The 14,352-nt window shown below is 42.7% G+C and overlaps 1 protein-coding gene across 4 annotated transcripts in view; it reads left to right on the forward strand.

The window, feature by feature from the left end:
- The window catches only part of POR (cytochrome p450 oxidoreductase), a 532,686-nt gene that overhangs the window by 507,336 nt on the left and 10,998 nt on the right, over nt 1-14,352 (forward strand). For all 4 annotated transcript variants that reach the window (XM_086954766.1, XM_086954764.1, XM_086954765.1 and 1 more), the window contains one exon: nt 12,968-13,053. In XM_086954766.1, the coding sequence (XP_086810892.1) occupies nt 12,968-13,053 (86 nt within the window). The remainder of the gene's footprint in view (nt 1-12,967; nt 13,054-14,352) is intronic.

Genomic DNA, 14,352 nt, shown 5'->3' on the forward strand with positions numbered 1-14,352 from the left:
GAAAAAACAACTTTTTGTGTCTTTCTCACCACCACACAAAGGTAATCCCATTTCAAAATCTGGGATAGCTAGATGGATTGTCAAATGCATACAGATTTATTACCACAAAGCTAAAAGTACGTTATCTGTTCCTCCTAAAGCCCACTCTACAAGAAAGATAGGGGCTTCAATGGCATTTTTAGGGAACATTCCCCTAGATGACATCTGCAGAGCAGCTACATGGTCTACAACGCACACATTCACAAAACACTATTGTGTAGATGTGCAAACCAAGCAACAAGCTGTTCTCAAAACATTATTCCAAACTACTGCAACAGATAGGGGTGGTCACCGCTAGGGATGGGTACTGCTATGCAATCTATACAATCTATGCACAGTGTGCAATCTGCAGCTCTTACGCCTCGAACGGATGCTACTTACCAGTATGCATCTGTTCTTGGCATGTAGAGCTGCAGAGTTGCACACGCCCACCCTGTTTCACCAATCCGTGGTGAAAAACAAACCAGGTTAGGACCTCTTAAAGTGCTAGTTCTTTATTCGATCAAAGAAAAGGCAGCAACGATATCATCCATAGAAGTAAATATTTATTTCACAAAGATAAAATAAAAAGACATGGTGTCGATTAACCTCATTTTATAGTTAGTGCACAGGTGAAGCAGATTTAGACATAAAAAAAAGTGCAGTGGTGAAAATAGAAAAAAGACTAACTTGTTGGCCAATTGCAAATACAGAGGAAGCAGTTCTTTAACCAATGTACATGTCAAACAACAATAAAAGTGCAAATGATTATTTAAATCAAATTACTCAAACAGTATGTACAGAGTTTTTAAATCATAATGATAGAAAAATTTATAAAGATTATCGACAAGTGTCATAATCACAAATTTATAATTTTGAGTCCAAAATACCCAGGATATTGAAAAAGCAAATAGAATGTAAGAAACCTTTTTCTTTAAATTCATGGATATATACAATATATATATTTGCTGTAACATAGGTTAGACCCATCTTTTTTTCTCAAAAATAAGAATCAAGAAAATGAACGACAAGTGTCCTAATTAATACAAAGTACAAACTGCACCAAAAACATCAATCCAAATCACGTCATTATTGGATAACAATTCTTCACCTGTGATAAATATCCTAGGAATTCTTTGTAGAAGTTATCCAAAAGAGACGTTTTCATAGGAAATGACAACCATTGGTTGACAATGGAGATTCTTGTTGCAAAAATATGGCCTAAAATTTAAACAAAAAAGCTAATTTTGTGACAAGATATACTAAAGTGTGCTAAATCATAATAAACAATTTAAGCATAAAAACAGTGATTGAGAGTGTCAGCAAAAGATAAGTCAAGAAAACAGCCATTATAGTGCCATATAACTTAATAACTCCAAATTCATTTAGAATAAAAAGATAGAACCTTACAGGGTAGAGAAGTAAACATTCATAAAATGCAAACATGATTAGCCCAAATCTCGCTATACAGCACAGCTAAGTAATAGCATACAATAGATGTTATTATGTATAGATTTTAAAGGGATGCCCAAGAAATTTTATTTCATTAGTTTACAAGAAGACATGTAAGTCTTCTGTAAGATTGAGGCCATTAGGAGCTCTGGTATCGAGCAAAAGAATGAAATGCGCTTCTTTCTGTCTTAGCAGACGTTCACGATTGCCTCCCCGGCCGGGGACAGGCACTGAGCATAGGACAGTGTATTCTAGATCCTTCAATTGGTTATTGTGAACAGCTTTGAAGTGTCTTGCGACAGGGTAATCATTATTGCTGTTCACAATAGCGCGTATATGCTGTAGAATGCGCTGGTGCACCGGGAGTTTAGTGCTCCCAATATATTCCAGATTGCAGGTACATTTTAGTTTATAGATTGCCAAATCTGACCTGCAAGTTAGGTGTTCTGTTATAGGAATTTTCTCGTCGTTAAAGGCCGATGTATAATGTGATGAATTGCGTGCAAAAGTGCACGTGCGACAAGAGGTGCATTTAAAAAAAACAGTTTTGAGAGCCAGGGTTTTTTCGGCAGAACTTCAGGCATTGGTTTGTCTAGGGCATCGCGCATTGACTGTGCTCGTCTAAATGTAACAGCTGGCAGATTTGGTAGGATGGGATTTAGGATATTGTCAGTGAGGACAATTGGCCATTCTGAGCAGAGAATGCTACGGATTGCTCTTTGTTGTAAACTAAAAGTTGTAATTGTAATTAGTCTAATGGAGCAATCTGATTGAGACTCTTGCATAGATTTAGGCTCCAACAAAGTGTCGCGATCATGGGATTTTGCTTTAACTAAAGCCTGCTCTAGTACAGTTTTTGTATAGCCTCTTCTCAGAAACCTTTGCACTGAGGACTCAAGACCAGCATTGGCAGTCGTAACATCACTACAAATGCGGCGAATTCGGATGAATTCACCATAGGGTATGCTGTTGATAGTATGAATCGGATGTGCGCTCTTAACGTGAAGAATGGAATTTCCCGCAGTTGTTTTGCGGAAAAGTTTAGTTTTCAATTCAGCATTCTCCACATACATTTGAACATCTAAGAACTCAGCTGAGTCCTTATTGATGGAAGCAGTAAACCTAAGATTGAGGTTGTTGTTATTAATTTCATCAACAAAAGACATAGCCTCTGAAGTAGTTCCATTCCAAAATATACATACATCATTGATGTAACGCCAATAATGGGCGATATGTGGCAACCATTTAGCGTGTGTGACTCTAAGCACGATCTCCTCCCACCAGCCAACATGAAGACATGAATAGCTGGGGGAGAAGCACGAACCCATTGCCACACCGCGTAGTTGATGGTAGATGTTACCCTGGAATTTGAAATAGTTAGAAGTCAAACATATTCGAATCATTTCCAACAGCATTGAATTATGCCCTCGAAACATTGTCGCGTTTGTTTAAATAGTACTCAGAAGCATGCAATCCCTGGGAATGGTTAATAGAAGTGTACAATGACTCAATGTCCATTACCAGTATCTTATAATCAGAATGCCATTGTACATTTTGCACCTTGTTAAGAAAGTCTGTGGTGTCTTTAAGAAATGAGGGCAAAGAAATCATATGTGGTTGCAGAAAATAGTCAACATATTTGGAACAGGGGATACCATCTTGTGAATTTTGGGGAGGAAATACAAAAATGGGGTGATCAGATTTTCAACATTAAGAAAATTGAATTCGTTCTTGGAAAGTAGGCCAGATTTATACCAGTTTGCCAATTTCTTCCTAGTAGTGATCTCACTATTTACCATCACATGTTGACTTGATAAGCTGTAACATGAGGTATCTGAAAGATGTCGATTGGCCTCAAGAAGATAATCAGTTCGTGCCCAAAGAACAGTGTTACCTCCCTTGTCGGAATTTTTCACTATTACTTCATGGTTAGATTGTAATTTCCTCATCAATCGATGGTACTGAACATTGAAATAGTTAGTTTTTCTAGTTTTATTCAAAACTGTCTGATTCAAAATTTTTAGTTCAGAAACTACCCTGTCACTGTAGACATCCAAAGCGTCTCTTGGCATAAGAGGAATATAATATATCAAAGTATGCCTTAATTATAGTCACTTGGTACGCCCTTCAGTAAAGTTTTTTCTTTAGAAGTAAAAGGTGAAGGTGGCATTCTCACCGTTTGCAACTGTGGCTCCAATTTATTTTTAAACTGTCTATCAATGTTTTTTTAATAATGTATTAAAAAAAGCCAGTCTCGAAATCGGTCTATAGTTTGACAGTTCACCTGGATATAATGAGTGTTTCTTTAAAAAGGCCAAATTGGAGCATTCTTCGACGGTATAAGGCAAACTTGTGATGTAATAGATAAATTACACAAATTGACAAAGACGAGCTAAAACCTTTTCCAGCCAGCTGATCACAAGAGGCAGGACCTAAATCTAACACGGAACCAGATTTAATTATTAAAATTGAGGCAACCACTTGCTTCGCTTCGAGAGTCTCAAGACATAATAACGACATGTGGTGATACATGGGAATCCACTAGTGCCTCCATCACAATTCCTTCATTGGTAAAATATTTTCTAATGTTTCTTATCTTTTTTGTGGAAGAAAGTTGCAATCGAGTTCCAAAGTTGTGTAAAGGTGTCCATCTGGCATGGATTCTTCTAACTACAGATTCCTCACCTTTTAGATTGCTCAGTAGGTGGCGAACTGGATTTGGAAACATTTATTCTCCAGTATTAGGGTGTCTATCATACATTCACATGCTTGAATATTCCCCGTCGTCGGAGTGGGAGTCCCACGGTAAATAAAATAGCAATAACATACTCATAATATATATGGTTATACGTACGTAAAACATAACACATGAAATATACATTAGAAAAAAGGCAGTAAATGTCCAAAATAATTCCTACATAGGAATACATGGAGAGAGAAAAAACACTTGTAGCCTATTCCTGTGATTATGCTGGTCCAAACTGTAGCCAATCAGGCGCCAGCAGCCCTCCAGAACCTTCTCCTCAGAGCTCAGTACCTCAGATTTTCTACCGCACGTCTTGTGAAGGGAGTTTCCCTGAGCTCTGCTCAGTTTTCAACTTTTCTTCAGGTTTTTCCTGTGATTTCAGCATGTCTTCAAGTAAGAAGTCTTTATTTAGACCTTGCTCTTCTTGTGGAAAGCTGCGCCTTTACTCTGAAGATCCACACAGTAAGTGTATGTTCGAGGCATATGGGCTGCAGATGGTACATTATGAATAGATCGCCATCTGGTGTTGGGCTCGGATGATTGCACTTTGTTTTTCTCTTGGAGAGTCTTTTGTATCTTGGTGACTCCTCCCTTAGTTGGTAGTGCGCATGGGCATCGGCTCCATCCTTAGATTGTTTTTTTCCGCCATCGGGTTCGGATGAAGATCGAGACGCTCCAGATCAACTTCTGAAGAAAGTGATTTTTCGGCGCGTATTCCCTTTCCAATTCGACGGTATTGTTAGCGAACGCGTTCTTTTCCATTCCGACGCGTTACAAATTCAAAATAGAAGAGAAAAACTTGGATCTACGTCGAGGAACAAGAGACCTTTCTCGGCGCAGTCAAGCCCGGAGTCCATGGAAAGGACTCCATTCAAAAAATGTCCATCGTGTGGTGCTAAGTTCCCACACAAGGACCTACACGAGGTGTGCAACCTCTGCCTATCGCCTGAACACGAATCCAGGGACTGCGAAGCCTGCGCAGCATTCTCCTCCAAGCTAACGATCAGAAATCGTCGAGCTCGAAGGCACGAGGCTTCCAGAATGCAGGCGGAGGCGATCCCGGAGCTGTTCGGAGACGAACAAATCGAGGAAGAAGAGGACCAGTCGGGGTCGGAAGGGGACCAGTCGGAGGTTGAAGAACTCTTCGAGCAACAAACCGTGAGTGACGACGTCCCCTTACCGAAAAACCGACCCCGTGCGGTAACGACCCCGCCCTCGGGCCCGGTCAAATCGCTGAAAAAAGTTTCCGACGCCCCGCCTTCGGGCCCGGCAACGAAACCGAAACTGAAACCGAAACACTCGGAATCCCACCACGTCGGATCCGAGAAAAGGGCGTCATCGACTTCGACACCGAGGCGGCATATAAAGGAGAGCTCGGTATCGAAACATTCCATGTCGAAAAAGAAATATGATGTATCGCCCAAAAGACACTCGATACCCAAAAAGTCGGAATCGAGCAGACATTCGGTGTCGAAACCAGAAAGATCTGAGGATCGAAAACAAAAACAGCTCTCGGAACCAGGACCCTCGGTACCGATTCAAGAGCAACAAACAGATCCCAAGCAAAAGATCTTGTTTATTGACCCACAAACTGGGAAAGTGGTCACGAAGAAGAGAAAGAGTGAACAGTCAGAAGATAAACCTCTTCCTCCAAAAAAGAGAACAATGGGGATGAACATAACTCCTCCTGCTTCTCCTCGTCCTAAAGACACACCCTCTTCTCCTATTCCTCACAATAGGCCACATATTCCTACACCCTCCACACCAAGACCAGCTACACCTCAGTCAGATGTAGACAGTGATATAGGGGAGGGAGAACCTCAAGGGGATGACGAATCTATCCAGGATGAGGAAGATCCATGGGAAAATTACGATGTAGGGTCAGATGAGGACAACGACCCAGAGCTATACCCCTCAAAGCCTTCACCACCTGATGATAACACAGGTTTTGTGCAGCTCATTAATAGGGCAGCAAAATATCACAAACTAGATATGCACACAGAACCTCAGATAGAGGATTTCTTGTTAGAGACTCTACCTAGTGCACAGAGAACATCAGGTACTCTTCCTATGCTAAAGGGTCTTCTCACTCACACAGAAGAAATATTCGAAAACCCAGTGAGAGCCAGGGTGTTAAACCCAAGAATCGATAAAAAATATAAAGCGGCTCCAAAGGACCCAATATTTTTTAGAGGGCATGTACCTCTAGACTCGCTGGTGGTCTCAACCGCTCGTAAGAGAGCAAACTCATTATCTACAGGAGAGGCTCCTCCACCAGATAAAGAGTCGAAGTTAATAGATGCATCAGGCAAGAGAGTAGCATCACAGGCAGCAAATAGCTGGCGTATAGCTAATACACAAGCTCTACTCGCACGTTACGACAGGGCACATTACGATGAGTTAGAAAAACTTCTCACACATCTTCCAAAAGAACATCAAAAGAAGGCAGACCAATTAATTCAGGAAGGTAAAATAATAACTAATACTTCCATTAAGTGTGCGTTAGACGCAGCAGACACTGCAGCAAGGTCTATTAACACTAGTGTCATGCTAAGAAGGCACGCATGGCTCAGAATCTCAGGATTCAAACAAGAAGTTCAAACAGCCCTACTGAACAGACCATTTGATCAGAAGACATTGTTCGGTTCAAGTACAGACGAGACATTAGAAAAGATGAAAAAGGATACAGAAACGGCTAAGTCAATGGGAGCATTGCAACAGCCAACGCACAGAGGTTCCTTTCGTAGATCCACCTATAGAGGGGGCTCAAAAAACACAGGAACAAATCAGCAATCCACATCTTTCACACCAACATCACCCAGAGGTAATTCAAGAGGTAATTACAGAGGTAACAACAATAAGGGTAGAGGCCGCGGAAATAATAACAACCGCAACGCCTCAACACCAAAACAGTGACTTCATAGATCTCCCCCCAGACCACATAACACCGGTCGGGGGACGTCTATCACAGTTCCTACCTGTCTGGGAAGACATCACGTCAGACAAGTGGGTGAGACAAATTATCCAACATGGTTATTGCCTAGAACTCACAGCTACCCCGCCAAACATCCCCCCCAAACAGCGCCCAATGAGTCAGGATCATTTGACATTGTTAAGAGAAGAAGTGCTAGCACTTCTACAAAAGCATGCAATAGAGAAGGTCCCAAAGGATCAACAAGGAACAGGAGTATACTCTCTATACTTCCTGATCCCCAAAAAGGACGGGTCCCTACGACCAATATTAGACCTCAGACCTCTCAATGCTTACATAAATTCGGAGCACTTCCACATGGTCACGCTCCAACAAGTACTCCCTTTACTGAAGCAAGGGGACTTTCTTTCTACACTGGATCTAAAAGACGCTTACTTTCATATCCCAATTCACAAAGCCCACAGAAAATACCTAAGGTTTGTGTTAGAAGGACAACACTACCAGTTCAAGGTCCTTCCGTTCGGTGTCACAACAGCACCGAGAGTTTTCACAAAATGCCTAGCTGTGGTGGCAGCACACCTAAGAAGACAACAAATACATGTCTTCCCATACTTGGACGATTGGCTAATAAAGGCCAAATCCAAGGAAGAATGTCTTCACAACACACAGAAGACAATTCAACTGCTGCACCACCTAGGGTTTACGGTGAACTACAAAAAATCACACCTGCAACCAAACCAGATCCAGCAATACCTGGGGGCTACAGTAGACACAGAAAAGGCAATAGCATACCCCAACCCAATCAGAGTACAGACAATGGTCGGGTTAATACAAAAATTTCAACCACAACACTCACTACCAGCACGAGTGTTTATGCAACTATTAGGCATGATGTCCTCTTGCATACTGCTAATACCACATGCCAGACTACAAATGCGCCCACTACAAGAGTGTCTAGCGACACAGTGGAATCAGGCTCAAGGTCAGATTACAGATCTGGTGTTGGTAAACGACCGGACGTATCGCTCTCTGAAGTGGTGGAACACAGAAAACATTTCCAAAGGACGGTCGTTCCTAGAGCCAGTTCCACAAGTAATAATAACAGCGGACGCATCGCTCTCCGGATGGGGAGCGCATATGGACAAATACACAGTACAGGGGAAGTGGAGTGCGCAGCAAAAGAAGCTGCACATCAACTACCTAGAACTGTTAGCAATATTTCTAGCACTAAAAGCTTTCCAAATGCAAATAACAAACAAGGCAGTCCTGATCAGAACAGACAACATGACTGCAATGTATTATATTCAAAAACAGGGGGGGACACACTCTCTCCAACTGTCCAAACTAGCACAGGACATATGGAGATGGGCCATTCCTCAAAAAATCTACATGTTAGCGGAACACCTACCAGGAATTCAAAATCAAATAGCAGACATCCTAAGCAGACAGTCAGAACAAGTTCACGAATGGGAACTGCACGACCAAATACTACAGCCATTCTTCCAAAAATGGGGGCAACCAGAGATAGATCTGTTTGCAAATCATCAAAACGCAAAATGCAAACAATTCGCATCCAGGTACCCACACCAAAGGTCCCAGGGCAATGCACTGTGGATAAATTGGTCCAACAAATTTGCTTACGCGTTCCCTCCTCTACCACTAATTCCACTACTGGTGAGGAAACTGCAGCAGCACTCAATGACAATGATACTAGTGGCACCCACGTGGGCAAGACAGCCGTGGTTCACCACGCTGCTACAACTCTCACAAGTACCACATCAAAAGCTAAGATTATTACCCATGCATCTTACACAGAACCATGGAGAAATAATGCACCCAGATCCCAAACAACTGAACCTAGCGATCTGGCTCCTGAGGTCATAGAGTTTGGGTATTTAGATTTACCACCAGAATGCATGGAAATCATTAAACAGGCAAGACGTCCTACCACCAGAGCATGCTATGCAGCAAAATGGAAGAGGTTTGCTATACACTGTAACAGTAAGCACATCAACCCTCTGGACGCATCCACTAAACAAATCATTTGCTACTTATTACACTTACAACAATGTAATCTAGCATATACATCTATTAGGGTTCATCTAGCAGCCATAGCGGCGTACCTACAAAACAGACAACACCTGTCATTGTTTAAAGTACCAGCAATTAAAGCTTTCATGGAAGGACTCAAAAGAGTCATTCCACCAAGAAGACCACCTTCCCCAGTCTGGAATCTCAACATAGTGCTTACCAGACTAATGGGGCCACCCTTTGAACCTATGCATAGGTGTGAAATACAATTCCTCACATGGAAGGTGGCCTTCCTCATAGCTATCACGTCACTTAGAAGAGTAAGTGAACTGCAGGCTTTTACGATTCAGGAACCATTTATGCAGCTACACCAAAATAAAGTGGTTCTTAGAACAAACCCAAAATTCTTACCAAAGGTTATTTCAGCATTCCACATCAATCAGTCAGTGGAATTACCGGTTTTCTTTCCAAAACCACAAACAGTAGCGGAAAGAGCCCTACATACACTGGATGTTAGGAGGGCCATATTGTACTATATAGAGAGAACACAAACTTTCAGAAAGACAAAACAGCTATTTGTTGCGTTTTCTCCCACACATAAAGGCAATCCCATCTCCAAAGCGGGCATTGCCAGGTGGATTGTAAAATGCATTCAAATATGCTACTTAAAAGCAAAGAGAACATTAACTGTTCCTCCTAGAGCTCACTCTACACGTAAACTAGGAGCATCTATGGCATTTCTGGGAAACATTCCACTAGATGACATATGCAAAGCGGCTACCTGGGTTACACCGCACACTTTCACAAAACACTATTGTGTAGATGTGCACACAACACAACAAGCTAGAGTGGGACAAGCAGTATTAAAAACATTGTTTCAGACAGTTGCAACAGACACGGGCGACCACCGCTAGGGAGAGAACTGCTGTATAGTCTATTCATAATGTACCATCTGCAGCCCATATGCCTCGAACGGAATATGCTACTTACCAGTATGCATCTGTTCTTGGCATAGAGGGCTGCAGAGTGGTACATGCCCTCCCAGCCTCCCCGGAAACCTGTGTCTGTTCCAACACTATCTTATTTAGATACACTTACATGGGCACTCTTATCTGTATTATACTATACTACTCCATCTAACCCTACTATGGCAAAACAATCTAAGGATGGAGCCGATGCCCATGCGCACTACCAACTAAGGGAGGAGTCACCAAGATACAAAAGACTCTCCAAGAGAAAAACAAAGTGCAATCATCCGAGCCCAACACCAGATGGCGATCTATTCATAATGTACCACTCTGCAGCCCTCTATGCCAAGAACAGATGCATACTGGTAAGTAGCATATTCCTTACTGTCTTTACCCTGACCATGAGGTGGGTAAATGTAAATTCTGTAGAACTTTTTCTACAAAAACCCTTAAGGACAGGGAAGGCCGTCTCCTCCTGTGGCTTCAGAGACTTAAGGACAAGGATAATATACTTTCTGATGCCAAAAGTCTAATGTCTGGTACTGCTCATGCAGCATCTAAATGTTGTAGTGTGAAGGCCTTGCCCTCTCCATTCATTAAAAAGTAGAAAATGTCTTTCTATGGCTCCTGCGGTATCTTCACCTTCTCCTACTACTTCCACGAGACCTGGCCCTAGGTCCTTCATGGTTGTAAACACTGGTTGGCATGCAGCACACAAGACAGAAGAACCATCAGCCCTCCCATTTCTCTCCCCCTTCTGCTACAGCCACCAAACCATTTTAGTTTGCATTAAGTGACATATGCCGATCCAGTGGGAGACCGGAGGCTTCATTTCCTTCTAGAGTAAAGATCCGTCTCCTTCGACAGAAGGGTCTGTCAAATCATTTAACATGAATTTGCCAGGCCTTTTGTTTTTGCTATACCAATTATTTCTCCACATTGGAAAGAATTTCAGATTAGCACCTGTCCCTTCTACTACAAGATGCGCGAAAGTTAATTTCCAAAAATGCTACAGAGAGGGTACCAGATTCTGAAAGAGAAGAGGGCAGTTACTATCGCGGCTTCCTTGTTCTGAAGAACGACAGGGGTCTCAGGCTGATTTTGGACCTTTGGCCTCTGAATGCCTTTCTGCAGAAGGCCAATTTTTTAAAATGCCAACTCTTGCCCAGATCCTGTCTGTACTTGACTTGGAGGACTAGATTTTGTTGTTGGACCAGCAGAACGCATATTTCTATATACCCACCCTGCAGTCTACAGACATTCTCTGCGGTTCCGGTTAGGCCAGGAGCATTTTTAGTTTGCTATACTCTTCTTCGGCCTAACCAGCTCCTCTCAGGTGTTTACAAAAGTGAGGGTGGTGGTACCTCAATGACTCTGTTAAAGACAAGCTCATCACAGTCAGTCGTAGACCACGATAACAAAGCTTATGACATCATTGAGATTCAGTACTAACAAGCGGAAGTTGCGCCTGACTCCTTGCAGAGTCTTCCTTTAATTGGAGCTATTCTGGACACAGTGCATTTAAGGGCCTTTCGTCCGCCACAATGAGACCAGGACCCTTAGGATAAGATACCAATGTTTCAGCCTTGGTCATTTATCATGGTGAGAGTAGCACTGTGTTCTTGGTCTCTCAGCCGCCTGCTTCCTCCTTGTCATCTATGTCAGGTGGCATATAGGGCTCTGCAATAAAATCTGAAGGAAATATGACATATTCAGATTTTGGAGGAGGCGTCTCAAGATCTGCAGTGAATGCTACCCTAACGCAAATTTCTAAGCAGCAGGCCCCTCTCCCTTCCCCACCGAGAGCTGACAGTGGCGACTGACTGATCCCTGATCAGCTATCAGGAGGTGGAGCTAAAAAAAACGCTGGTTTTCAACAGTAGCCTGGCTCTATATCAGCCTATTGGCGGTAGGGTACATCAAGGGGAGGCTGGTACAGTTTCTAGGGGGCAGCACCATGTGGTTCTGGCACAAGCTGGGCAGAGTAGAGTCCTGGGCCAAGAACCGCTGTGCCACTGAGGTTTAAGCGTCTGGCATTTCCCTGATCGCCAACCACCTGGCATGGTCCCTGAATGTCAGCGTGGGTGAGCTAAGAAGGCAGTGTCTGGTCTGAGTCCACTCCACAGTCCCTCCACCAGTACACTGAGGCGGTACTGCTTTGGTATCTATTCTAAGGAGAGGAATCTGCTGTTGAAATTATCCATCAAAAGAAGAAGTGACTTACCTTCGCTACCACACTTTCTGGTGGCTACTTCAGGAAATCACAGATTCCTCACTTCCCGTACGCTTTCCCGTTCTTTGGAGTTTCCTCTTTTTAACACCTTTAAGGTCCCAAGTTAGAATTCAGCAGATGTATACAAACATTCATTCAAGCTCCGTGTCTGAGGCCATAAAAACTTAAAAAATAAGACACGGACGTCCGAGTGCAGGAGTGGCGCTTATATTTAGTTCTATCACTTCTAGGGTGGTACAGAACCACTTGGCGGCACACATGAGTACTGCTAAAGAAAGGTTTCTAGACCTAGTCTGGCACCTGGGGAGTAATCTTAAGGTGAGAACTCTCTGGTTAGATAGAGAATCCACTACAAAAAGCAATATTGAAGGTAAGTAACTTATTCAGTTGTGGTAACACAAGATCCATAAGAAAAGACATATTTCAAGGTACATATATCCTTGTTTAGAAACCATTGACAATGTGAGTGATGTGGTGCCCATGCAGTCGCCAATAATGTATTACTTTGAGTACTGATCACAGTCTCACAACTGGAGATTGTATTGGATTTTTACAATATAACTTTAAAATATTCCTTTCCTCTTTAGGTTTATGTGCAGCACCTGCTGAAGAAGAATAAAGAGAATGTGTGGAAACTGATCCATGAGGATAATGCACATATTTATGTCTGCGGGTGAGTCCTTTTCCAGCTTAACTGTATTGAACACATATGTACATTTAATTGCATGAAACATTTTTGTTTCCTCTGACCTTGTTTTCAGGGGGACTCTGTGGTTAACACTCACATGTGTAACTATCTACCGAATAGGTAATTTTATTGTCACTGTTAGAGTTGCTTAAAAAAACTGCTTATCGCTCTGCAGTCAGCAATGCTAGTCAAATCTTAAGCATGAAAACATTGGGTTGGGTGGTAATTCTGTGGATGGTGAATAAGGTTAATTGTACAGGTTTGGATGGTGGGTTGGTGAGGAGAGTTCACACTGTTCAGTTCCCACCAACACACTGACTTTTCGCAATCTCCTAGTTCTGATCCTAATAGGTTTCTCACCTTTAGAATATACCCAGGTCCCAAACTTATTTCAAGAATTCTTCAGCAATGCTTGTGCGTGCCTGCATGTGGCACAGTGTAGCTTCATGGTAACTCTATGCTGTCCCATAAGTGATGGAATGGAGTTGCATGAGTGCCACACCTGAGCTCTGACCCTTTCACACGAATCCTGAGCTTCGCTCCCAACTTTCTCCGTCTTCCGATTACATAATAGGTTTTTCTGCCGTGTGCCAGCGAAGATGTCTTCCCCCGAAAAAAGTCAGGATTCAAGCTACTTGGACCCGCTAACATATGTTTCTGCTGGTTGGGCTCCAGTTACCATTTTAAGTTGTGCAAATAAATGTGCCTTCCTGCACCCGAAGGCAATCTGTCAGCGGGACGCTAAACTATAGGTTGCTGATTATTAGAAGAGGTTTCAGTAGAAATACTGTTTGTGCTTTAAGTGGCTGGGATGCTTGAGCTCGCGTTCATGAGACTGGTTATGCACAAAGTACTCTTCCTGTTTGAAGTTTTCTGGGTAACAGGCGCAAGACAGCTAAACCGAAAATCAACACTATCCTGCCTCTCAAAATCAGAGGAAAACACACAGTTACGTCAGTCAAAAGATCATACCCTACAACCATCTTGATTCGAACCTGGTCCTGGAAATGTTGTCATTGTACACTGAATCCCCCTGGCTGTCATTGACACAGCAAATGGCAGCCTTCGAGGGAGACCTTGCTGTAGTTCTTTCAAGTACTTCCAATTTCCTCTGGCATACCTACGTGCCCCACAGAGCATCACTTGACCTTCGCCAGTGATTACTCCCCCAGTGGTCCAGGCTTTAATCCTGGCTCTTGGGTACATGGCAGTTCCAGTCATTTGTCAACACAAACTCCAACGGCGCCAGCCCTAGACTTAGTTCTCTGACCCAGAACAAACGTC

The sequence above is a fragment of the Lissotriton vulgaris genome, chromosome 2_1 (genome assembly GCF_964263255.1).
Source record: "Lissotriton vulgaris chromosome 2_1, aLisVul1.2, whole genome shotgun sequence".
Taxonomy (NCBI): domain Eukaryota; kingdom Metazoa; phylum Chordata; class Amphibia; order Caudata; family Salamandridae; genus Lissotriton; species Lissotriton vulgaris.